General features: G+C 42.2%; 1 protein-coding gene and 1 long non-coding RNA gene across 2 annotated transcripts in view; one reads left to right on the top strand and one right to left on the bottom strand.

Moving 5' to 3' along the window:
- Positions 1–1081: 1081 nt before the first annotated feature.
- LOC133371651 (uncharacterized) lies at positions 1082–15102 on the bottom strand. The gene is made up of 3 exons (XR_009759358.1): positions 15058–15102; positions 9048–9097; positions 1082–1819 (listed from the first exon to the last, which is right to left on the bottom strand). It is a non-coding gene; the product is annotated as an uncharacterized LOC133371651 (long non-coding RNA).
- TEKT5 (tektin 5) overlaps positions 3005–25660 on the top strand; it is a 32631-nt gene continuing 9975 nt past the window's right edge. The window contains exons 1-6 of the mRNA XM_061599227.1: positions 3005–3571; positions 6864–6947; positions 8539–8609; positions 11251–11394; positions 15065–15287; positions 24467–24621. Of these exons, the coding sequence (XP_061455211.1) occupies positions 3005–3571; positions 6864–6947; positions 8539–8609; positions 11251–11394; positions 15065–15287; positions 24467–24621 (1244 nt within the window). The remainder of the gene's footprint in view (positions 3572–6863; positions 6948–8538; positions 8610–11250; positions 11395–15064; positions 15288–24466; positions 24622–25660) is intronic.

Genomic DNA, 25660 nt, shown 5'->3' with positions numbered 1-25660 from the left:
CAGTCTAAAGGTACGTTGGGTATGGTGATAACACTCTCTCTCTCTCTCTCTCTCTCTCTCTCTCTCTCTCTCTCTGTAGGGACGGAGGGAGGGTAGCTGTGTCATGTGACCTCATCTAGCGTTTGCTATTGGATGGTCCGGTTCTTCGGAGCCTAGTTTTCTTTTCTGAGGAAGTTTAAGCGTCTCAATCGGGGGAGATGGTGTGGTGTCCCTTTAAGTTTCGTGACACGAGACTTTCGTTCACACGTCAATATGTTTGCGTATCGGGGAACTAAATACCTCACATGTTTTCTCTTCGTTTCGAAGCTGCACCATGTGAAAGGCGAAAAATAAGAAAAACCTAATTAATTTTACTCGTTTTAAAGGCTCTGCGTTGGCTGCTTTTTCTGCTGAAAAGAAATCCCAGAGCGGTTCACACGATCTGTAAAACATATACACGTGAAAACAACCAAACAATTTTAAAAAACTGCAGGAAAAATAACGCACACAAAATTGTTCAAAAGCCGATTTTTAGCATTTACCACTGCTAAAACAAAGTACTATGAATTTCACCACTGGTATAATTAAAGAAATGACACAATTTTCTGATTAGCAAAAGTTAATTAAAAGCACTTCATCTCTATTTAAAAACAAATAGGAACATATTATTTCGAGGGATCGCAGTGGATTTCACACAACTACCTGTACTAGGGAATTAGCTTTGTACAAGGATTGGTCACTGGTGCAGTATCACAAATAGCTGTGATGTGCAAATGCAGGCTGGTGCCATGTTGTCATCACACCCAGATTTGGTGATGAAAAACTGAATAAAACTCAGTTTGGTGTGAGGGAAATTGCTGTGGTTGTCTGATGAAAACGGAGAAATTTAAGATCTGCATGTGTGGAGGACAATGTCTAGTCCAGCAACAATCAGAATAAAACAGTAACTTCTGTGCAGTTCAATGGAATTTATGCCCATTCAGTGGACGTCCTCTCAAGAAAAAGTGTGCATACGATGACCAGTTAAGAGTGACCACAAAGTACATATCAAATCTCACCGGAATGGCCTTGTCAACTTTTCAGAAAAAAAGGAAAGACGCCGTTTCTGATCTTTTTTTAAAACCCTCTGAGCTCACTACTAGAATTTTGGAGCTGAGGTGTGCGGTTGCTAACTTCTGGTTTTAAATACTGTTTAATATTTAACACCCACATCCACACGTACGGAAATATTTTAACCAGGAAGGACTTTCTTGCTCACACTGATCACATGTTTAGTCATGGCACTAAAGTAGCTCTGAGATGTGAAGGCCTGGGGAGGAAAAGTCATCCCCCCTACCACATGACATATATGACCATCTTATTATTTATTTATTTTTATTTATTGCATTTGTATACCGCCCCATAGCCGAAGCTCTCTGGGCGGTTTACAGCAATCAAAAACATTAAAACAAATACACAATTTAAAAACATATTTTAAAAACAATTTAAAACACAATTTTAAAATTCAAAACAATATAAAAACAATTTAAAAATACATGCTAAAATGCCTGGGAGAAGAGGAAAGTCTTGTCCTGGCACTGAAAAGATAAGAGTGTTGGCGCCAGGCACACCTTGTCAGGAAGATCATTCCATAATTTGGGGGCCACCACTGAGAAGGCCCTCTCCTTTGTTGCCACCCTCCGAGCTTCTCTCTGAGTAGGCACCCGGAGGAGGGCCTTTGATCTTGAACATAGTGTACGGGTGGGTTCGTATCGGGAGAGGCGTTCCATCAGGTATTGTGGTCCCAAGCCGTGTAAGGCTTTATAGGTCAAAACCAGCACCTTGAATCGAGCTTGGAAACCTACAAACAAAATGATTGAAAACAAAACAATTCAAGCTAAGCTGATTCTATTTAACGAAAGTCAAGGTATCACCAATATTTTGTGTTTTCCCCTCTTCTTTCTTTGTTGCTGCATTTGCACATTCTTTTCCTCTCCATCTGTTACCATGGTTGTTTTCCTTTTTCAACAAGCCTTTGGAGTAAAGATCTTTGTCCCAGTCTGCCTCTGTACTGGAACTTTTTAAAACTGTTTTCATATATGCAATTGTTTTAAAATGTTTGCATTGTTCTTACATGGAACTATTGTAAATTGTTTTTATATTTGTCTTGTGGTTGTTAACGGATGTTTGATTGGTTTTATTATCATTGTATATTTTATTGTTGCAACTTGCATGGGACCTTGTGATGAAGGGCGGGAAAGAAATCTCATAAAAATAAATAAATTCAGAGCTGCCATTTGTGTTTTGAGTGTTTGCAGGGTTTGAGATTTTAAATATTATGGTATTGGGGGCAAGCGGAGTCAGCATTCACAGAGTGGTAAGTTTCCATTTTCTTCTGTCTGGTATGGGCTGAACAAGCCTGTGCATGGGAGATTCCAGCATGGAGTGGACAAATAGCACAGGCATGTGGCCATGAGAAATCCACAGACTACATTTGCATGTGCAGCAATAGTCCTGGACTGAGCTCAGTGAGAAAACACCAAGCATGCACACTGAGAGAAAATACTGATGTTGTGGTTGACTTTATCAATGAAAAAGTAGCCTTTTTGGGGGGGGGGAATTAGCAGCCAACCCAAATGACTGGCATTTACTCAAAAATTTGTAACACATTGAGACACACAGAAAGATTTGAACCAGGAGAGACTTTCTCACTCACCGATCACATATTTAGTCATTATGCAACACCACTTCTGGCATATGACCTTATTGCCTCAAAATAAGAGTTGCCATTTCTGTTTTTGAGTGTTGGCGGGTTTTGACCTTTATTATTATTTTTAAATGTAACTAACCAGGCATCATGTGTGAGTCTTGCAGGGCCTCCTTGCTGGGGCCATGATATCCTCATCACTAATCTTTTGTGACACCATGGCTGAGTCACAGTGCATCAACCCCCAACTGTAATAAATAAAATTAAAAGTTGCAGCACCTGCTTCGTTTCAGGGGCCTGACCTGCAAGAAAGGTTGGGTGACTGATTCACAGAGTTAGATGGAATTCCTTGGCACCACCCAGACTGCCAGCTACTGCGGACCTAGGAAAAGCTGCCTGCTTCCAGAGGTGGCTCCCACCAGCCTAAGCCAGGACAGTTACCAGGCTTATTACCTGCCTGGGTACCGCTACTTGAGCTCATGGAGACCCAGCTTGTTCTACAAAGTATCTGCCTTCCGGCCCAATGATGAGGGAGGTGGCCGCCTCTGTGCCCCATTACGGCCACCCACTATACTGCCTTCGGTGCGATCAGCCTTGTATGCTCGTTACAGCCCCCATGATTGGTATAAAGCAAATGCTGTCCAGCTTAAAGGCTCGGAGGCTTACCGGCATTGGGCTGGGAGGCTTAATGCCGACTCTGGGCGACTAATGCAAGACAAAGACCAGCTGACTCGGCAACAGCAGGAGGATTCTGGGAAGAATATTGGGCAGAGGCTAGCTGACATAGATTTCTGGAGGTCCGAGCTGACCTATGAACTCGAAAGGCTGCTAACTGAAACCCGTGCGCTGGACACAGCAAAGAGGCGCCTGGAATGTGCTGCGGACGAAGCCCAGGGGCCGCTGCAGGTGGGTATCAGGGCTCGTCCAGATAGCAGCCTCTTGGTTTGGTATGCAACTGTGCTGAGAAATGTAGTTGTTGGAGACCATTTGCCTTTCTCCTGGGGCACCCTCGGTGGCATGAATGGTGGTCCCACCCCATCCATCATCCTTTCCAGCTATGTCCACTTAGAAACATTCCTTGGTTCTAAGATCAAGGCTACATTCTGACAGAGGGTTTATTGTGTTTGTTTTACTGATTATAATGGTAGTACTAATGTCCTGATTTCTAATATTCCTTTCACACTGCAGTAGCATTATAGAACTGTGGCTTTTTGATTGATATACTACCATGCTGCGCTAAAATTCATTCACATCAGTGGGCATCATGTGACACAACCATGAACGTCTTTGGGTATGTTGCTACTTCCCCACCCTTTCCACGCATGCACCATTCCTTCCCCCATGATTCCCCCATGAAAACTACAGAAAAGAACTGTATGCTGGTATACTGCTTCAAATTTTGTCACATTACTTCCACAATTTTCTGGGTTAATGGGGTTGCAAGCACATTTTTTTTCTGGAAGCAATTAACATGGAAATGGACACTAAACTTCCACTATATTCTGCTAGATTTGCATAAGTGCCTTTTACGTCACATGAAAGATCAAATAAAATGTGGAAATTATCAGGTAAGGAGATTTCAGAAAAATGGAATAAACTGCTGTCTGAATGCAGCCCAAAACAGTACTCCCAGGTCTTCAAAACTACCAGCATCTTGCAAGACCTTAGGAGAATTATTATTTATTATTTCCTTCTAATATCTTAATACTCCCATCTTACTATAAAACTGTAATCACAACAGTTCATATAAACTAGAACTCGTGCACATTCAAAGAAGCTGAATGTTGGAAGATTCAGGACAGACAAAAGGAAGTACTTCTTTACTCAGCGCATAGTTAAACTATGGCATTTGCTCCCACAAGACGCAGTAATGGCCACCAGCTTGGATGGCTTTAAAAGAAGATTAGACAAATTCATGGAGGACAGGGCTATCAATGGCTACTAGCCGTGATGGCTGTGCTCTGCCACCCTAGTCAGAGGCAGTATGCTTCTGAAAACCAGTTGCTGGAAGCCTCAGGAGGGGAGAGTGTTCTTGCACTCGGGTCCTGCTTGCGGGCTTCCCCCAGGCACCTGGTTGGCCACTGTGAGAACAGGATGCTGGACTAGATGGGCCATTGGCCTGATCCAGCAGGCTCTTCTTACGTTCTTAAAATTGGCCATGAGGTGGCGCATTAAGCTTTCCTTTTGAAATCCGTTTGGTTTCATTTATTAGTGAATAACAGCCATATAACATGAGTTGCAAATCCTTTTTCATCCCTAACACGAATAATTACAGCAATGAAATTTTGCACTTTTACATGTGCATTGACAATCATAATTGGTTCGTCAGGAAGGGGACCAGGTAAAGTCTGGGGATGTGACTTGATTCTTTAACACAGATTTTGTTTGTTTGAAAATAGTGTTGCCTGCACTGAGCTGAAATCTAAATAAATGAAGTATTGTCACAATCAGCATTCATATAAACAACTTTTGTTTTCTTAGCTAAGAAAAATAAATATGTGTGTGTTCTAAAAAACATTCATAACAAGAGCTTGGATTTCTGCTGACACTGATGTAAGGATGGGTTAATCTGCCTGTTTCCTATCTGTCACTTTTTGTATTGATGGATGAATCTGTTCTGTCCTGTTTCTGCATTAATCTGTGAATTTTTAAATGTGCACAAAAATGTGAATGTAAATAAGTATTTAGATATGTATTTTAAAAGTATTTCCACACAAAATATGGATTTTAAAACACATTTTGATACTTTTTTCAAGCTGATAGCCTCATATATATATGGAGAGAGTGCAGCAGAGTTCAGAAATTAATACAGTAATCTGGTAAGACTGGTGGTTGAAAGAATAAAGAAACTTAAGGTTTATTACTCGCAGGAAATAAAGCCATTCTGAGTACAGACACGCATTTGGCCATTATGGAGTCATGAAGTTAACACTAACACTATCTAAGGAGGAGGAGGAAGGTAGTAAAGCCTGAGAAAAACAGTCTGCATATCAACAAGTAATGCAACTGTCTCATTTTATTTATTGCATTTACATCCCACCTTTCCTCCAAGAAGCTCAAGGTGGAGTACATGTTTCTTTCCCTCCCTGTTGTATCCTCACAACAACCTTGTGAAGTAGGTTAGGCTAACAGACAGTGAATGGGCTAAGGTCACCCAATAGGCTTCATGGCTGAGTAGAGATTTGAACCCTGGTCTTCCAGGTCATAGTCCAACACTTTAACTACATCAATAAGCAAGGGAAGAATAGATTGCCTTTCTGACTATTGCCCCCACACTAGTTCAGGTTACTTGTTACATTGGTTGATGTTTTACTCCCAGGATTCAGGAAGTGTGAATGGCGTTTACACTCCGGTCAGTAGGTTTAGAATTGCAACTTTTCTTCTGATCTGCACATTGGTTCGGGAAGTGTGGAGCAGATCACTTTGGATCAGAATTCACAAAGATCAAATTCCTCAAGTGTCCTTAGGCTGGCCTAGAGAAGTTGCCCAGTGAGTTAACAGCAAATGGGTCTCCTACTTATCATTTTGACAGATCCAGCACTTGGATCATTGGGTCACAACAACAAACCACCATCCATCCATTCATTTCGTGTAGTTACATGTTAATTATTCAGAGGTATATCTGGAACTCTTTTCTTCCACTACTAGGAGATTAAGGGTAGAAACACACTCACTGCTTTGCTGGTTCCAGTGCATCTCCGCCTCTCTCTTCTGAAAATGGGGGCACATGACACTAGTCAATCTCCACCCCTTTTTACTGTAAAACCTCATTGGAGCAGCTCAAGTGCGTTTTTTAAATTCAGCTTCACACAGATTTCGCCGGCTGATTGGCAGATCAACCCATTGTCCCTCCAGGTGCAGCTAATGGAAATGCTTTGCACTGGCGATTAGTGTGTTCACAGCCTAACTTGGATAAGAAAGAAACTTGTAATGTTTTCCAAAGACTCACTGAGGGCTCCTCTAGACTGGTGTTTTATTGTGTGTTCTGCAACGTGTTCTTGATCCTGACACAATCATAGTGCATTGGTGGTGGATTTATTCTGCTTCCCTAATACTATCACATTACTGCTGTCTGGAGCACAACAAAAGCAAGACAAAAATAAACCAGGACATTTGTGGTATAAAAAGTTACAGGATTTCAGCACAAATCACCACGAATGCCCTACTGTATAAAGATTTTCTTGCTTGCTTCTTGCAGGTGGCCTTGGAATGCTTATACAATCGGGAGAAGCGGATGGGGATTGACTTGGTCCACGATGATGTGGAAAAGAATCTCATACAGGTACAAGGCTTGCTGGCTTTATGAAAACATTTGCAGAAGGTAGCCAAAAATATCACTCAAGCTGTTATGTCTTCTTTGCTTGACAAAAGCATTTCTTTTTTCTTTCCCCTGAAACCTTATCTGGCCCATGGAAGGCAAAGCTGACTGGAAACTTTAGAGTAAATGGGGGATTTTGTTGAAATTTTAACATCAAATATGAGTTGAACCAAAAGCCAAATTATAGAAAAAAGGAGGAGATAGTTGTGCTGTTGTTTGCCTCCTAAAAAAGAAAGCTCAGGAGATATACACTCTAGCACATTGGGAAGTGAGAATGCCAGGCCTTCAAATAAAGTTTTAAAGGACTGTGGTTTTTTTGTCCCAAAAGTGCACTTACATGAATCCCACTGATCTGGATTTTTGCTCATTGTCACTTTAGATGATGCCAGGTTTACCCCTGAAACTGGTTTAGAAAAACTAGTCCAGTTCTAGTCCCAAAAGAGAAACTGACATAAAACTGACAGCTGTAGTAGGTAACATCCACACCAAACATTTAAAGCATGTGGCTTCCACCAATGAATCCTGGGAACTATAGTTTGGTAAGGTTGCTGGAAATTGTAGCTCTGTTATTGGGAAATTACAGTTCCCAGGATTCTTTGGGGGAAGCCACCGGCTTTAAACGCATGATGTGGATGTGACCTTAGTCATGTTTCCACAAACGAAACCAAACAGAACCACTTAAACTTAAAACCTAACAGATTTATTGATGCAGAAGTTTCCATGGTCTAGAACTCATTTCACCATACTTGTGAAGTGTTATCCTTCCTCAAATGGCACTTCTTGCTGTTGTTACTACTGTTGTTACATTTACATCCCACTTTTCCTCCAAGTAGCTCAAGGTGGTGTACATGGTTCTCTCCTTCTCCATTTTATCCCCACAACAACCCTGTGAGGTAGTGTCAGCTGACAGACAATGGTATTTATATATATTCTGCATAAATGTACATGAAATAAGCCAATGACCCCTCACACCAGCGGTAAAAGGGGACAGCACAAGCATCCTAGTTTGGGAGCATTCATTACAAGCTGTAGTGCAAGAAGAATCTATTGCCTCAATTCAAGCCTATACTTATAGTATCAAACTACTTGGTAAGTTCTAGTTTCACTGTGGAATCTCTCTTGCATAATCTTTCAGTAAAGCACTCCTTCATGTGGACCTTAAGATCCATGTTGGTAACAACAAATGTGAGAAGCAACACCCCTCTCTCCCCCCTTTATATACACAAAAACCCCCACAAAAACCCAGGGAATTGCCCCCCAGAACAGTCCAAACAACCAAAAAAGTTCATTTAAAAACTTAACATTAAAAATGGGAAGGGCAGAGGGTCTTTGCAGGTGCCAAAGATGATTCTGAACGCCCATGAGTCTCCCGGGACAAGACTTTCAAAGTGTTGGAGCTGGAGAGCTGCCAACTCTCATGTTATCTCTTCCATTTCCTATGTGTTGCTCACCCACCCACCCCAATTATAGAGAGACAATCCCACAAAGGATACTATTTGGCCTTCAGTTTTGTGGGATCTTCACTGACAACAGGTGTGTATGTTTTCTATTATAGGAGGTTGATTTGATCAGAGCATGCCAAGATAAAATGAGAAAGCTTGCAGGAAGAATTGACCAACAACTGAAGTAAGCTTTTAAAAAATGTAACCTGGTATTTAAAGGTGGGCGGCAAGTTGTGTTGCACGCATCCGTTTATAATGTAATGGTTACAGTTATAGCTCAGCATCCTTTGCCTTAAGAAGTCTCCTTTAGGGTGTTATCCTCCAATGAGTGGCAGTCGCTTCAGCAGGCAATTCTCAACGGCAAAAGCCATTTAACATATCTGGATTTGCAGCCATCTGGAATGCACCCAGAATTCATAACACTACTCAGGAAATCACACCCAGTCCTCAAAGGGAGGAACTGCAAAAATTTGCAACTGCTAAAAAAGCATAATTGTTGGTACAACTGGCTTTTAAAAAACAAATTCCCGACAGGGTTTCTGTGACTTCAACAGCAGGTGGAAATTCAACAGGCAAGGCCTTTCCTGGCTAGAAGATACCGTGTTGGGGGATCTTCACTTACCTGTTCAGCTTCTGTCCGTTATAAAGCTGGTAAAATGCACAGCAGCCCCCCTGCAGAGAGAAAAAAGGCCTAGCTGAGCTGATGGCACTAGTTTCAATTGAGGAATCAGAAATACAAATCTGAAGTCCCACTAAAAGGAATGAGAGAAGTACAGGAACTCTGTCAGGAACAAAGCCTGGATGACAAGTTTCTGGCCAAGCGTGTTGCTATTTTGCAAAACATTAGGCCAGGGTTGGGAACTTCAGGTGCAGGGGCTGATTGTGGCCTACCACCCACCCCCCTCTGGTCCTTGGGACTCTACCCAGGCCACACACCCTCCCAAGCCACACGCCTCATCAGTCCTGCTTTGCACCCTCCTTCAGAGCTTTTGCCTGGCTGGAATTATTATCATCTTCATCTTCATCACATTTTATTTATTTATTGTTATTTAACAAAATGTGTATACTGCTTGTTTGTAGAAAACCTCTAAGCAGTTTACAAAAAACATCATCATCATTTATTACCCACCTTCATGCTAAGGTCCCAGGGCTGGGCACAACAACTATTTTCAAAATACAGTATTAATAATAGTTTTAAACAAATTACAATCACAAGAATATGGTGGGTCGTACAAATAGGCATCACAAGCATCAAAGACCAGGATTAAAGAGCATACAACGAAAACTGTATAGTGAAGGTGTCGGACTAGGGTTGGTGTCACCTGGTGTGGCCCGCAGCGCCTTCTCTCTCATACTTTGAGCGATCGCGTGTGGGGCAGAGCATGCGCGCAGCCTCTAGCAGCATGCGGCCAAATGACAGGGCCCGGGAGCGCGCCGCCGCCTCGTTGTCTGCCGCCGCTTCCACCTTCTAACAGCCGAGGAAGGCAGCCGGCGCACCATGCGAAGACTCTTGTTGGTGCTTAGGCGGTACCTGGGGAGGAGGTGGCTCTGGGTGTCACCCCCGTCTGGTGGTGTCACCCGGTGCGGCCCGCACCTGCCGCACTGCCCTAGTGACGCCCCTGGGACACACCTCTGTGTCCTTGAATTCTCATAATGCCTCTTGCTTGTCTGGGTGGAGGATAGAGAGGAGTGTATGCATGTATGTAGAAACTAGCCTACTGTACAAAGGTAAAGATTTACATTAGTTGCTCTGCCTACTTTTTGCCACTGGCCCTGCCCACTGGGGCATGTGCCCCCCTCCACTAAAAGGTTGCCAGAAAGGAATGTGGTCCTCAGATTGAAAAATGTTTCCCCACCCTTGCTGTAGCCCAAAATTCAGTTTGTTTTCACAATTTGTGAATATGGAAGTAGAATTCCCAGACAAATTGTGAAAACAAACTGAAGTTTGGGCTACAGCAAGGGTGGGGAAACATTTTTCAATCTGTGGTCCATTTCTGGACTGGAATGACGTGATGGAGCTTGATATAGAGAAAATCTATGGAATTAACTGCAGCCATGTGACAATGGAAAAACTCTCAAGAGATGAGCCAGTGCATTTTGTAAAAAAGAAGAACAGAGATATGACTTTACAACAATATTTCAGCAACTTATTCAGAATCGATGGCAAGAAAATATTTGGGATAGAGGAAATTCCCATTAGACTCTTATTATATGACTATGGCTATGACAGCAAGATTATTATGGAATACTGATAATGGAAGATTGGACACTGAAATTACTGGACTTAACAGGACTATTGAAGATGGAAGATGGAATTAATATGGATAATGGAATAATGGCTATTGAAATTATTGGACTTAACAGATTTGATGAGATGGATTAATCGATATGTTTATTTGGACTATGGTTATGACAATAAGATTATTATTATTATTAACGAGATGGATTAATCGACATGTTTATTTGGAGAAAAATTGATAGATATATTTCTTAAAGAATTGAAACCTCTCTTTGACTTTTTGTGGAAAGAATAAAGTAATGTCTATGAGATTTGATGATTAATTAAGATAACTACTGGAGGAAAGTGATTTTATAATATAATTTAAGAGACAGGATTGTTATATATTGTAGACCTATAACTGATCTGCGACAAATGGGAAGTCAACATTTTATTTTTTTGTTTAATCATTTTTGTTTTGTTTTGTTTTGTCTTTGAATGTTTTATGATTTTGTTTTGTTTGTTTTATGAAAATTTGAATAAAAATTATTGTAAAAAAAACCTGTAAATGTGCAGATATAACAGAAATCTTTGTTCTTCTCCGTAGTATTAACAGAGATGCCCAACATGCCCTTGAGAGGGACCTTGGTGACAAAAGCTCAGCCCATTTCATTGATGAGAAGTGCTATAACCTGAGGAATACTTCTGACAGCATTAACTACTACCATGGAGTGGAAAAAATAGATGGAACGTAAGTATAGTGCACTCTTAAAATATCCATGACTGGAGCATGCACTTGTGTATGCTTGATATAAGACTGATACCAAGCCCAAAACGCATGACTTTCAGATGGTACAACATTTTTATTAAAAAGCAAATTCCTTAATTTCAGAAGACAAGTATTCTGTGTTGCTGGGGTTTCCTTGAATGCTAACTACTTGAGAAGTGCCTTAATCCCCTACTGAGGTGGTCCCCAAACTCTCCACCCCAGAACAAACCACTTGAAAATTGAGGGAAAACTTTATGATTTTTCTGCTGTATGATTTTTAATTGTATTTTTATTGCCTTCTTTTATTTCTAATAAATTGCATTTTATCGTATTACAATTTGAATTCTGTAGAATTCCATGGATCACCTGAATGAAGTTCATGGACTGCTGATGGTCCACAGGCCACAGTTTAGGAACCCCTGCCCTACTGTACATCGGGGAGAGGGGGAAGGCGATAACATTTTTGTTTCCTGTATTAATAGATAGAGAAATGCTTGTTATGTTGTCTAACTGAACTCTGTTATAGAGCCATCTCTAAATCTTTTAGGCAGTGCTGATGATCCACTGGACCCAACAAACAGGACCTGGAGCAGGTGTGGGGAATGTGTGGTCCTCAACATGTTGCTTAGCTGCATTTCTCATCAGCCCCAACAAGCTCGGGCAACGGTCAGGACTGATGGGGGTTGTAGTTCAGCAAATCTGGTGGGCAGAAATTTCCCCACTAATGCTGCCCTGGGCTCCTAACGGGAGAAAGGGTGGGATATAAACCTAATAAATAAATGATTTAGAGTACTGCGTGTCTGATGTGTGCATGGAGCGCCACACACTCAAGAGCTGCAAGCATTTGTTGAGATGGGTTGCCTCCACCTTTGAACCCTTAATGGTGCTGAAGCATTGCTTCTCCACATTTAGCAGGAAGGGACATTAAAACCATGTTTCCACATAGCATAGCGCTAGATTATCTTGCAATGCTCTTACCCGTCCCCAAGATCATTCTGTGCGATTTAGTCCTGCCTTTTCAGTTAATTAATAGTTCCCTCCTTGCAAGTTCTGCCTCTCTTCATGCCTCCAGTTCAATACTGTTGAGGTGCAGGTGGCCTCAGTGGTTTGGAGTGCCTTTTATCAGATTATGGTGATATACCAACTGTGACCTAGGAGATAGTCTTGCTACAGTTTCCCATTCTCTAGTAACTTTCTGGCTGGACTACAGCAATGCATTATTATAAAGGGCTACCTTTGGAAATAGTCCTGAACTTCAGTAGGTCCAAAATAAAGCAGCAAGACTGGAAATTTGGACTGGTTGGTACAATACGCACTATCTTCCAGTCCATTTCCGGGCCCAGTTCAAAGTGTTACTATTTAAAGCCCAAAATGGCTTTGGGCCAGGTTACCTGAAGAATCATCTCCTCCACTGTATGCACGCCCAGACTCTAAGATCATCTTTAGAGACCCTTCTCTGCGTCCCCCTGGTGGTGCCACCACTGGGGGTAGCCTGGTTAGCGTTGACTCATGACAGGGCCTTTTCAGTGGCAGTCCCTCATTTGTGGAATGCTTTCCCTGATGAGGCCAATCTGTCTCCCTCTTTATTGAATTTCAGGAGGAAGTTAAAGATTCCCCTTTACCCAGACATTTGGTGGGCAAAAGACACTCTTCCTCACAACCCTGAGACTACTAGTTGAATGTTTTAACTGGTTTTTAAAAATGTTTTAACTGGTTTTAGAATGCTTTTCAAGGAGTTGTTTTATCATGTTGCATTTGCCACCCTGAGGTCCTTCGGGAGGAAGTGACACTGGCCACCAGAGCTGTAGTTTCAGGAGTGCAGACCAGGATCCTGAGCTTTTAAATGTCACAGCCAAGTATTTATGCATTTTGACCTGATCGAATGGCTGGTTATCTAATTGCCATCAGTATTTCTTCTTCCTCTTTCCCCCAAACTAGATTTTTGTTTTTAGCATAGTTGACTTATTTATTAATTACATTTATACCCCGCCTTTCTTTTTCATGAAACCCAAGGCGGCTTACATATGGTTCCCAGGCGGTCTCTCATCCAGGCACTGACCACACCTGACCGGCAGGGAGCTGGCCTTAGGTGCCTTCAGACCATAGCCTGGGACTTGTAGAAGTTCCCTGGCATAATATAAACCTAAAGCCCTTAGGAGCCTTCACATCTCCATTTGGGCGTGTGACAAAAGAACAGTGTCATCTGCATATAATAACACCGAAATGCTCCTATCCCCTTTTCTATTTATTTCTTTGCTTATAGACCACCCTTCATATAAGATACCACAGCAGTGTATCACAAAATTTAAAATGCAAAAAAAAGCCCATAATAAAATACTGTAAAAATAATCTAAAATTATCATAAAAATGACAGGCTCATCTTCTAAAAATGTAAATAACTGAATAGGTCTGTCAACATAAAAAAAAGTCTTCAAGAGACATCTGAATGCTGGAACAACGTTTTTGGCATTGGACTGGCAACGCTAAATACCTGACTTATAGCTGAGGTCAGTTGGGGACAATTCACAGTGCTCTTCCAAATGATTTTACTGATCAAGGAGGGATATAGGGGCTCAGGTGGTCCTTAGGATATCCGGGACCCAAGTTGACAATATTAACACTATTGATTGATTGATTGATTGATTGATTGTGTTTGTATACTGCCCCATAGCCGAAGCTCTCTGGGCGGTTTACAGCAACTAAAACCATCAAAAACAAATATACAAATTTAAAACACATCTTTTAAAAACAATTTAAAACACAGTTTAAAAAATTCAAAACAATTTAAAACACATGCTAAAATGCCTGGGAGAAGAGGAAAGTCTTGACCTGGCGCCGAAAAGATAACAGTGATGGCGCCAGGCGCACCTTGTCAGAATGATCATTCCATAATTTGGGGACCACCACTGAGAAGGCCCTCTCCCTTGTTGCCACCCTCCCAGCTTACCTCGGAGTAGGCACCTGGAGGAGGGCCTTAGATGTTGAGCGTAGTGTACGGGTGGGTTTGTATCGGGAGAGGCCCTTGAACCTGGCCTGGTAGCATATAGGCGGCTAGTGTAGTTGTTTTAGCAGAGATATCACATGCTGACTGCCCCCATCAGCAGTCTAGCCACTGCATTCTTCATTAGTTGGAGATTCCGGATCTGGCCCAAGGGCAGCCCAACATAGAGTGCATTGTAGTAATCCAGTCTTGAGGTCACCAGTGCATGGACTACTATGGCCAGGCTATCCTGATCCAAATACAGTCATAGCTGGTGTACCAGATGAAGCTCTTAAAAGGCACTCCTAGCCACATAGGTCATGCAGGCTTCTAATGGCAAATATGTATCCAGGCTATGCACCTGCTCTTTCAGAGGGAGTACAATCCCATCCACAGGCAATTTTCCTATCTTCCAGACATAGAAAACGACTACGTACAAAACCTCTGTTTTCTCAGGATTCAAACTCAGTTTAAAAAAAACACCTGTCTATTTAATGTTTTTTGAAATGTGGCAGCTGCATTTAAAATAATTTAAATATAAATAATATAAAACGTAAAAGAATTAAAGGAAAGGAAAGAAAGTTGGAGAGTCATAGATGAAAGAGGTGCACAACAACCTAAAACATTGGACGTTATATGGGTTTTAGCAATAACTTGATTCTCACCTTGCAGAGTCTCAGTCCCTGAAACATGGGCTAAGTTTAGCGATGACAACATCCGGTATTCTCAGAACGCACGGGCCAACTCGGCCACCCTCCGCCAGGAAGCAGATCATACCCTGGAAATCACTTCCGATGATATGTGGAGGCAGTGGACAGACACCAACTTGGCTTTAAATGCCCGCATTGCAGAAATAGCTGATGCCAAGAACCAGCTGCAGGCACAGCTGGCCAAGGTAGGACAACATTTCTTTAAAAAGCTGGATGGGTTAGACAGCTAGACTACTTTCACGCCATACATTTGTTCCACTTTAAACAGTCATGGCTTTCTCCAAAGAATCCTAGGAAGTGTAGTTGATTACAGGTTCTGTTGTTAGGAGAGCCCTATTCTCCTCACAGAGCTACAATTTCCAGAGTGGTTTAATAGTCAGTCCCTCTTCCTAAAGAACTCTGGGAACTGCAGCTGTGTGATGAATAGGGTTCTCCTCTCAGCACCCTTCACAAACTACAATTCCCAGGATTCTTTGGGGGGAAGCCATGACTATTTAAAATGGAATAAAGTATGGTGTGAATGTAGCTCTAGTACTCTGCTTTGGGCTAGGGATGTTGGAGAACTCTGACAAAAATGGAAATGAGAGCAGAAATTGCCAATACTGCTTATTTACCTCATGTCCAGAATGGAAATCAATCCAGTGAATATGATCTGTATTCGCTGTTGCTGCTTTCAGTCTGCAAATAATACATAACTGATTACATTCCCCTTCCTTGCATTGTGTTTCTTTTGCACTGAAAATGGGGTGGAATAGCGTAATGACAATGTAATGCATGTAATCAATTTAGTTAATTACTTAAGTTATGTAATTTCGCCACGGCGGCCAGTGAGATGAATAGTATTGTTTTTGTTGGAAGACCAACTGCAGTGGAATGGAAACAGTGATGCATGTGGTGAATACAGGATGGAATGGAAAATGATGTCTTCTTATATCCCTACTCTGTGCTGATAAGATCACATGTTATCTGTCTGCTCTGTGGTTCTCTGGACAGGAAGTCAAGCCATAGCTGCCCCAAAACATTATAGTGCCTGAAGCAGAAAATACAAATGAACACCCCAGCCCCACTCACATTAATTGACATTTTTGTACACATTACTTGGCTGGAGATCTGCATCGCAAAATTGGGCGAAGTGTGAGTTTTGAAAGAGAGCTGTGTTTCGGTTCTTCGATTGTTTCTGAAAGTGCAAATTAGGTAAATTAGCCTTTACATGTGAATTTGATCTAATTTCTCCTCCATGCCTCCTTTCGAGCAAGCCCCCTAGATTGGTGACCCATTGGGTTGCCCTCCAACTGTTCCATTCTTCATGAGCACAGGTCCTCATGGAACTTCTGGCTGAGCGTAGGAGATGTACACACTGAAGCCTCTGGACCAGAGATGATCTTACCATGTTGCAGTGTGAGGTGGCTGTCCTGGATGATAACTCTCGGAGGCCAGGGTGGGTGCTGTCTATTCAGCTCAGTATGCTGGCCTTGTGAATTGCTTAGTTCAGGAATATGTAGCTCTGCCCTGCCCAAGCTGCACTGTGATGTCACCATGCCACAGAACCTGGACAAGGTTTACCAGTGGACAGCGGTGAGAGGTGTGTGGGGAGAACACAGCAAGCCCCATTCATGTTGGGCAGGAACATATAGGCAGCATCGTATGGGCAGACTTGGCATGAAAAGTGGGTGGGGCAGGAGTTGTCTTATTTCAGTATCTGTGTTCGCAGTATGTGTGGGGGGCACATGGGTGACAGTGAATTGTTGCTATCAAGGAAATCTTGTTTAATATTTGCCATTACTTTGATGCTGTTCCCGCAAGGAATCTATCCTGGGTCGTCTTTGCTCACAAGACGAACCCAGAATAATGGTCCCCAACCCATGCTAGTCCTCCTCATAGTGGACCCATTGCAACATGACTCATTTCAGTGAGGCTACTCTGAGTAGGGATGAAAGAGAAATTTGATTCAGTTCATATTTAAACCCAAATCTATCAAATCCACACTTTCTGAAACGATATGAAAACAGAGACACAGCCACTCTTTGAAACTTGCACTCATCCGAATTCTGCTCTGTAATTCTCCAATCGAAAAGGTTCACAAACATGCATATATTATTCAAAATAAATGGGCAGCATACTGGTACGCAGGGTGAAAATCATGGCTGTTTTGCTGCTCCATTCCTCTTGCTGCTGCACTGCTAGGAGCTAAACCATGGTTTGGCTTAGAGTTATGTCCAAACCCAGGCTTGTAGTTTGTTTTCCCAAAACAAACAGTGAGCACTAAGCAAAGGACAAACTTTGGCTGTAGCTCATGATTTGTTTGGAGAGAGTCAAACCAAGAGCTTGGGTTTGGATGTAACGCAAAGCCAGACCACGGCTTAACTCCTGGCACTATAGCAGGAGCAGGAGAAGTGAGTGAAGCATCAGAGATTTTCATTCCATGCACCAACTAAGCTTAACTATGGTTTAAAGTGACGTGTGAACCGGGCCACAGTCTTTTCCCAAGCATTCTGTATACTTTTTGGAAAACGTTTTGGAGAATTTGTATGATGCTCTGCAATTGAAATGCTTTTGGAAAAAACCATCAGGAACTTAAACTCTGCCATTACCCAACATTTCTATTTTAGGCAACTTTATCCCCCATTTAAAGCAGCTAAAAATGATCTCTAATGCCCCACAGAACAACACAAAACTTGTTTTGATTAGATTATGCTTGAAAATTAATTTTGTTTAAAATAGCTAAATTCAGATTATTCAATTATTTCTAACTTTTTGAAATAATTTATTAGATTTCAGTTGGATTTGGAGCTTTGTAAATCATTATTTGGTAAGAGTTATCATGCTGAGGAGTCCACCCCCATCGATTTTGCAATACTGTAGAGAGGAAATGATTTTGTTTATTTCTTTTTGCTTGGCCACATGTTGATCGGATAATGGTTTAAAAGTTTTAGCATAAAAATGTACATAAGTCATGATGATAATTAATATCTGTTTAACCTCTTCTATTAAAACAATACATTGTGAAAGTGGATGCTAGCTTAGCTGGTAACTCCTTTGCGTAATCCTTTAAAAAAAAATTAAATGTGCAGACTGATATTGCGCATGCTTGCTATGAAATAAGCCCACTAAGTTTGGTGCAGGTGACTCCCAAGTAAGGATAGCTGAGAAATTTGATTTCGTTCGCATTTAAATTTCACATTTAGTTCTCATTCATACAAACTGAAACAGAGCCATCCTTTGAACATGCATTATAACATACAGAAGTGCATTATATTAGGGGAAATTGCTTTGAAAAAGTATGTCTTTGAGGAGAAATTTACACTAAAATGCTGATGGATTTATATATATATATATCTAAAATGCTGATGGACATATATGCACATACACACAAGAAAGTATGTATAACTAAGTTGAAATCCTTTATTGGGTTAAACCTGTTGGCCTAGGATTGGAATGTGCCACTGGCAGACTAGGGTCTCAATCTGGGTCTGCAGCTAATGATTTCCTTTTATTGCTAACTTACCCACTGCATGAAGGGTAGACCTTGCATGTGTGCATTGAGTTGTATCTCTTTCCACTGTTGCTGGACTGGGCACCGAGTCTAGCACAACATTTTTCATCCTGCTGCCACGGGCATAGGCATGTGTGAGCTTTTGCTGGTTGTTGCCTAGAGCTTCGTGTAAAGGTTCCTGTCCAGCATATGAAATGGCAAGGACCGTCTCTTTGGGTTGGGTGCTTCTGCTTAATTTAACTGTAAGGCTTAAGAAGGGAGGACTGCAGGCCTCTATTTAAGCTGTGTCCAGAAGGCATCTGATTAAAGCAGAACCAACCTTCTCTGGTGGGCATCACTCAACGAGATGCATGCCAGCTACTACCCCTGGAGGCAGATGCACTTTCAAGAAGAGAGAGGTGGCTCTGGAGAGTGCTTCTGCATCATGGAGATCTGGCCAGCTGAGTTGCTAGGCAAGGCCCAATGGTGCTTTCTTGTTTCAGAGTGGAAGCTTCTTATTCTAGACAGCCCCCAGTCCCATGCAGAGGTGGAACTTATCAGTGTGGTTAAACAGTCCAAAGCAGGGCTGGGGAACCTCAGATCCAGGATCCTGATGCAGCCCTCCAGACCTCTCTGCTTGGCCCCTGGAATTATTCCCAGGCCACACCCCTCACTGGCCCTACTTCATACCACAGGTGTTTTTGTCTAGCAAGAAAGTGTCCTTGAACTCCAAGGCAATTGGATGCAATAATGCATTTTTGTCCAGATGGAGGATAAGAGGGGGTTTGAGAGTGCAAGTAACCTGCTGTGCAAAGGTAATATTTGCATTTGTCGCTCAACCCACTTTTGCCTCTAGCCCCACCCACCTCTAGCATGTGGCCCTCAGACTGCAAAAAGGTTCACACCCCTAGTCTAAAGAGTGGGCTTTCCTTCAATGTGAAGCAGGGATGTTAATCTGTGTAATGAATGTAAAAGTAAAAGATGGCATATTATACATTTTAGGAATTCATGAGTTGCTTTTCTGTTAAAATTCCCAGAGTGGTAGCCCTTATTAGTCTTTTGTAATAAAAACAACAGAGACTAGTGGCTCATTAAAGACTACCAAATATATTTTAGCACCAACTGTTGTGGGCTCTAGTTCACTTCATCAGTGGACTGTTGACCATGAAAGTTTATGCCATAATAAATTTGTTTGTATTTAGGTGCCACAAGACTTCATGTTTCCTTATTTATTACCCCAAAAGACTTAGGCCACTTCCAGACTGTTGATATTTGCAGGTGTGATTCAACTGCATATCAGCAAATTCAGGTTGCACAATTAACAGTGGAGAGATGTAGCTCAGTGGTAGAATGTCTGCCTTGCATGCAGAAGGTTCCAGCTTCAACCCTGCATCTCCAGTTAGGGCTAGGAAAAACTCCTGGTCTGAAACTCTGGAGAGCCACTGCCAGTCAGTGTAGACAATACTGAGCCAGATGGACCAATGCTCTGACTCGGTACAGTAATACCTCACTTAACATTACTTCTTTAACAGAAACTTTGGTACCAGAGGTAGGAATTACATGGAAAGAATAGGGGTAGGTTCCTACACCTGCTCAAAGATGGTGGGGGCAGTTTCAACAGGGGCTTTAAAGGGTGCCTATCCAGCATCCACCCACTCCCACTCCCCCACTCCCTCCTTCTCCTCTGACTAGTATTGGAACCTTCCCTCCCCAGCCCTGGGAGAAAGCAAGATATCTCTAATACAAAGCAAACACACAGGTCTGTCAGTTTCACCTTAGCAAAGCAAAGACACAGGCCTGAAAGTTAATCCACAGCAAAGCATAAGACACAGTCTAGTCAGTTTCTCCCTAAAGCACAGGCTTATGCTTGTCAGTTTATTGATAGCAAAGCAAAGACACAGGGTGGTCAGTTTCACTTTAAAGCAAAGGCACAGCCCTGAAAGTTTATCCAAAGCACAGCAAAGCTGGTCAATTTCACCTTTGAAAAAGCCTTAGTTAAAAGGAATTTCCTTCCTGGAGGATTCATTAACTGAGGTATTACTGTATAAGGCAGCTTCCTATGTTCCTAACCCCATCTCCAAATGGACTTTCTGCAGTAAGGAAGTACGGGATAATAATTTGTTGATGTAGTGCCATATAACCTCCCCACAAATCAGGATAAATCTTCAATAAACAGTGGGTGTTGTATTACCTCCCCACAAATTTTGTGCAAACAAATCTGGATGAATTTTCTATAAAGAGGCCAACTGGGAATGACCTTACAAAGCACGAATCCAGAGTCAAAACACCATGGAGAGTTGGTTTGGAGGGACTCTTTGGTGTAAGGTACCCACATAATCTTCATGACATGAATACTAAGATTGCATTTTATGTGTCAGAAGGTATATCATGCACATTTAATGAGATTCTGTAGAACCAATAAGCAAGATGCATACACTCTTTAACCCTGGTGGTTATATTTACGTGCTTTTTTTATTTTATAGTTGTTACATTTATGGTTCTGTTTGTTCATAATGAAAAAACAGTAGGTCAAAAATAGCACAATGAAACACACACACACATCATGGACATGCAGAGTGAGAATGTTCATGCTTTCAACACTCTAACCTTCTTCATCATGAATACCACTTAATACATTTTAGCCACTCAATGCGAATGCAAAGGAGTGTCTGAAATATGTTATGTAGCACCTTATTCACACTGAGTCACACCCCTTTTGTGTCTCCGTTTTTGTTCTTTCTAATGTGGAATTTTGTGTAAGCGGTATTTTTTTTTTTAAAAAGAGCACTCTCATTTTAATTTTTTTACAAAGGAGTGCATGGCACACCTTGTCTCTGGCTATGATGAAGACGGATAGACATTTACATCAACTGTTAAGAAAGCTGGAGGGCAAACTTGTGCTTATTTTCTGGAAGAGAAGGGTATATGTTTGGCACATACTAATCCTCAGCCAGACTCTGGTGTGTGTGTGTGTGTGTGCGTGAGAGAGAGAGAGAGATGTTTCCTAATTCATGAAATATGGCCACAGAACGATGTAGATTAATATGTTTTTAAACCTTTTTTTAAAAAGAAATGTTTTAAAGCTTTTGAAAATGTTTTAATGATGTTTTGTTTTAATACATTTTTAATTGTTGTTTTGCTTTAATATATTTTGAATTCTGTTTTTTATGATGGGTTACAGTGTTTTAAGTGCTTTTGTTTGCCGCCCAGGGCTCCTACTGGGAGAAAGGGCGGGATATAATAATAATATTTTATTTATTTATTTATTTATATTTTATTATACTTGTATACCGCCCCATAGCTGAAGCTAATAATAATAATAATAATAATAATGTAATACAATCTGATGACTTTCCCTGCCAATCCATTCAAGCCCTTTCAAATGATGTGAATTATTCTGAGCCAATGCATAGTTACGGTGTGTAATCAAAGGCCACTTGTAGTAAGTTTCTGCCATGTGTTGTAAAGTGTAGCTACTCTGTAGACACAGGTTCCCCGTCCATCCTGCTTCTTCTTGATTCTTAATAATACTCTTAAAGCGGAAGAGGAAAAAGATGGGAGATTGCAACCAGGAAGGCAGCAGGATGACCTTAAAACCACTCATATTATTAAATCCCCAGCCAAGAGCTAAATGATGGTTGAATGTTTGGTTTGGACTGGGAGTTTGCACAAAGGTCCAAATAATATTTTGTTTCAGTTGCTGACAAGGGAGGCAACTGCTGGCTACATATCCGTTATCTCCTCCTTTGGGGCACAATCTGGCAGGAAGTCAGGCGGCACTCATCTCAAGAGGCATTTTTTAGGAGCAATGGCACTTTTGTCTGAGGGCTGTAGACCCAGCTGCACACACATGCAGTGGATTGAAGGTTACTGTGATGATGCAGACCATGGTGTCCATGCAGATGTTCCCCATGTAGGAATGCCAGTTCTTCCAAATGGCATCCCTGCACGAATGCCACTCACCTGCTAAATACCACAGTTGCACCCAGCTTAAGGAACTCCTAGGATATCCGCTTGGATCCTACATTGGTAGCATTTTGATGTCATCCTGCAGAAGTCCTATCAGAATGAACTGGTACTTTGCAAGAGTATGACAAGATGAACATATCTGTGACTGTGCATCGATGGTCATTTTGCTGAGCTGGCATTTAAGTCACAGAAAGATACTTTGCTAAAAACTGGCACCCCTCATACTCCCATCTCAGTCAGAGTTATGACAAACTGCATTTCTTTCCTGCATTTCTCCACTTTTCCAATAAGGAGGCAGGATTTTTGTTATGGGACTTTACGGCAGTCAGGTTGGGAGGGAAGGGCTTAGGGTTACTTACAGATTTGGGGCCAGCCAATGGAGAAATAAGAGGCTAGTTTCAGGTATCTTGTTAATTACTAAAGGAAAAAAGAGGTAAGAAAGAATGAATAATTTGTAGGGCTAGACCTTTACTTAACTGGGCAGGAGTACTGCTATGTTTGAAGAGACAAAATACAGCCCTCTAGGACGTTTTTTCTGTAAAATAACTTATCCAGCTTGCTTTCATGACAATCTTGGAGCCCGTATTAATTTGTAAAGAACTGGTATATAAAAATACATCCCCAGTATATTGGGAAGGGCCATGGTTCAGTGGTAGAGCAGGAGGGGAGTGTGCTGTTGCACTCAGGTCCTGCTTGTGGGCTTCCCATGGGCCTCTGGTTGGCCGCTGTGAGAACAGGATGCTGGACTAGATGGGCCATTGGCCTGATCCAGCAGGACTCTTCTTGTGTTCTTATGTTATTTGCTCGCAAAAGGCCACAGGTTAAATCCCTGGTGTCTCCAGGGAAGGCTAGGAAAGACTCCTGCCAGAAATCCTGGAGAGATGCTGCCAGCTTTTGTGCTCCTCCTATGCTCCTAATGGGGTTTCTCCATCCAAGCTGGAGCCATTGCAGAGAAGACCCTGTCCTTCCCGGAAGTAGGCATCACAAAGCATCACTTCCTGATATGGCATGGAGAAGAATTGGGATAGAAAAATGAGGATTCTGGGAAGTGAGGGTGGGGCATGACTCTTTGCCCCTTCCTGGGCTCCAGCTACTATGAATCCATAAGATGCATCAGAACCTCCCCCAAGATAATAGTTTATAAATACATTTCTTACACAACGCATATACAAAGATGTGCATTGCACAGGTTTTAGCAGAGAGAGTAGAGAGAGAGATTACAAAAAAGTTGCAGGAAGCCAGATTTCAGCTGAACATCAGGAAAAACCTAACTGTTAAAGCAGTACGATAGTGGGACCAATTACCTAGGGAGGTGGTTGGCTCTCCAACGCTGGAGACATTTCAAGAGGCAGCTGGACAGCTGCCTGTCAGGTATGCTTTAATTTGGATTCCTGCATTGAGCAGGGGGTTGGGTTTGATAGGCTCTACTCTTCTGTGATTCTGTTATTTTACTTATAGCCTCTACCCTGTTTGTGGACAAGGCTCGTAGCTCTTTGACTCACTTTTCCTTATATGGAAGATACTGTATCTAGGCCTTTCCAACTCTACTGTTCTATGAATACATCCAGCCAAGTGTATCCTGAGCATAGCTCTGAGACAAGCAACACAAAGAATGAGGACGATGCTATGATTTACTGGACTGATTAGTATGTAAAATATAGGAAACAAAATGTGGTATTGCAACAAAATATTCACATGGATTTTGTATTGGTATGATACTGGATTCCTGTTGGCAGCTCTAAGAACATCCATGTGGCTTTTCCATTCTGATATATCCCACCCTCCCCAAGTACATTTCTTCCCAAAGCAGTCCTAACTTTACATTAGAATCAGCCGAGAGGACAGTGAAAGTCATATCAATCCACCAGAAACCATACTCTGATTAAAAAGAACCCTCACAAAAATATTTTCTTCTCCTTTCAGACGCTTCAAGAAATCTTTCAAACAGAAAATACAATAATGTTACTGGAAAGAGCTATAATGGCCAAGGAATGCCCACTCAAGGTGGCTCAGACTCGCCTTGAAGCACGAACATGGCGGCCTAATATGGAGTTATGCCGGGACGTACCACAGTTCAAGTAAGTGAGTCCCCCTCCTCTCCTCCCCCCACCCTCAGATATGGCCATCTGAAGACCTGCTGAGTTTCAGATCTATTGGTTGTGGGTGCAAAACTCATAAAGGATTCACGCTATGGGTATTTCCTGCTGTTGCTTAGCAGTATTTAGCTCGCTTCTCCATCCCAGCAATATGGGCAAGCTGGAGTATGAGCAAACGCGGTGGCAGCTGGTGCCCATTCGGAGTGGGAGGACAGAAGGCAGAGAGAGCAACAGTAGGTGGAAACAGAACCAATGACAGACAGAGCCATTCCCTGATTGGTTGTAAGTAAAGACAGGCAGGTGGGGACTGGCTGAGGGCCAACTGAACTCACCCACCCTATCTGACTAGCCTCCACTGACCAATACTGAAGAGCGGTGTGAATAAGTGAGGCTAAGTAGGTATGGCTTTTTTGGAAGGGTTATTATCCAGCTCTCAAGTGGGGGCATGAGAAAGGTGCTGTTCCATTCTCCGTCTTTACTGGAGCTCGGGCTGTTCTGAGGCACAATAATCTGAAAAGAGAGATCCTCACCCACTCCTCTCAGGCCGAGACGAAGAAGCACAGAGAAACGTCTCTCGCCATCTTGCCTGAATCCTGGCATTAGGCAGGACAGCCAGATCTTTGGGGAAAGTGCGGTGCAGGATGCATTCTGCCGTCCTTCCCATTTGTCCCCTTTGGAACCCTGAGGCACAGCAGGATGGAGAGCTCAAAATACTAGAGCTCTGGAACATCCAGTGAAGCTAAATGTTGGAAGATTCAGGACAGATAAAAGGAAGTCGTTCTTCACACAGGACCTAGTTCAGCTGTGGAATTCACTCGCAGAAGAGGCTGTGGTGGCTACCATCGTGGATGGCTCTAAAAGAGGTTTAGACAAATTCATGGAGGAGAAGGCTATCAGTGGCTACTAGCCATGGTGGTTGTGCTCTCCCTCCATTGTGGGAACAGCATTCCTTTGAATACCAATTGCTGGGGAGCACAAGTGGGGAGAATGAATGAATGAATTAATGAATGAATGAATCTTT

This window comes from Rhineura floridana, chromosome 17 (genome assembly GCF_030035675.1).
Source record: "Rhineura floridana isolate rRhiFlo1 chromosome 17, rRhiFlo1.hap2, whole genome shotgun sequence".
Classification (NCBI taxonomy): domain Eukaryota; kingdom Metazoa; phylum Chordata; class Lepidosauria; order Squamata; family Rhineuridae; genus Rhineura; species Rhineura floridana.
Note: the sequence above shows the minus strand (reverse complement) of the source record. Positions and strands in the feature narration are given on the sequence as shown.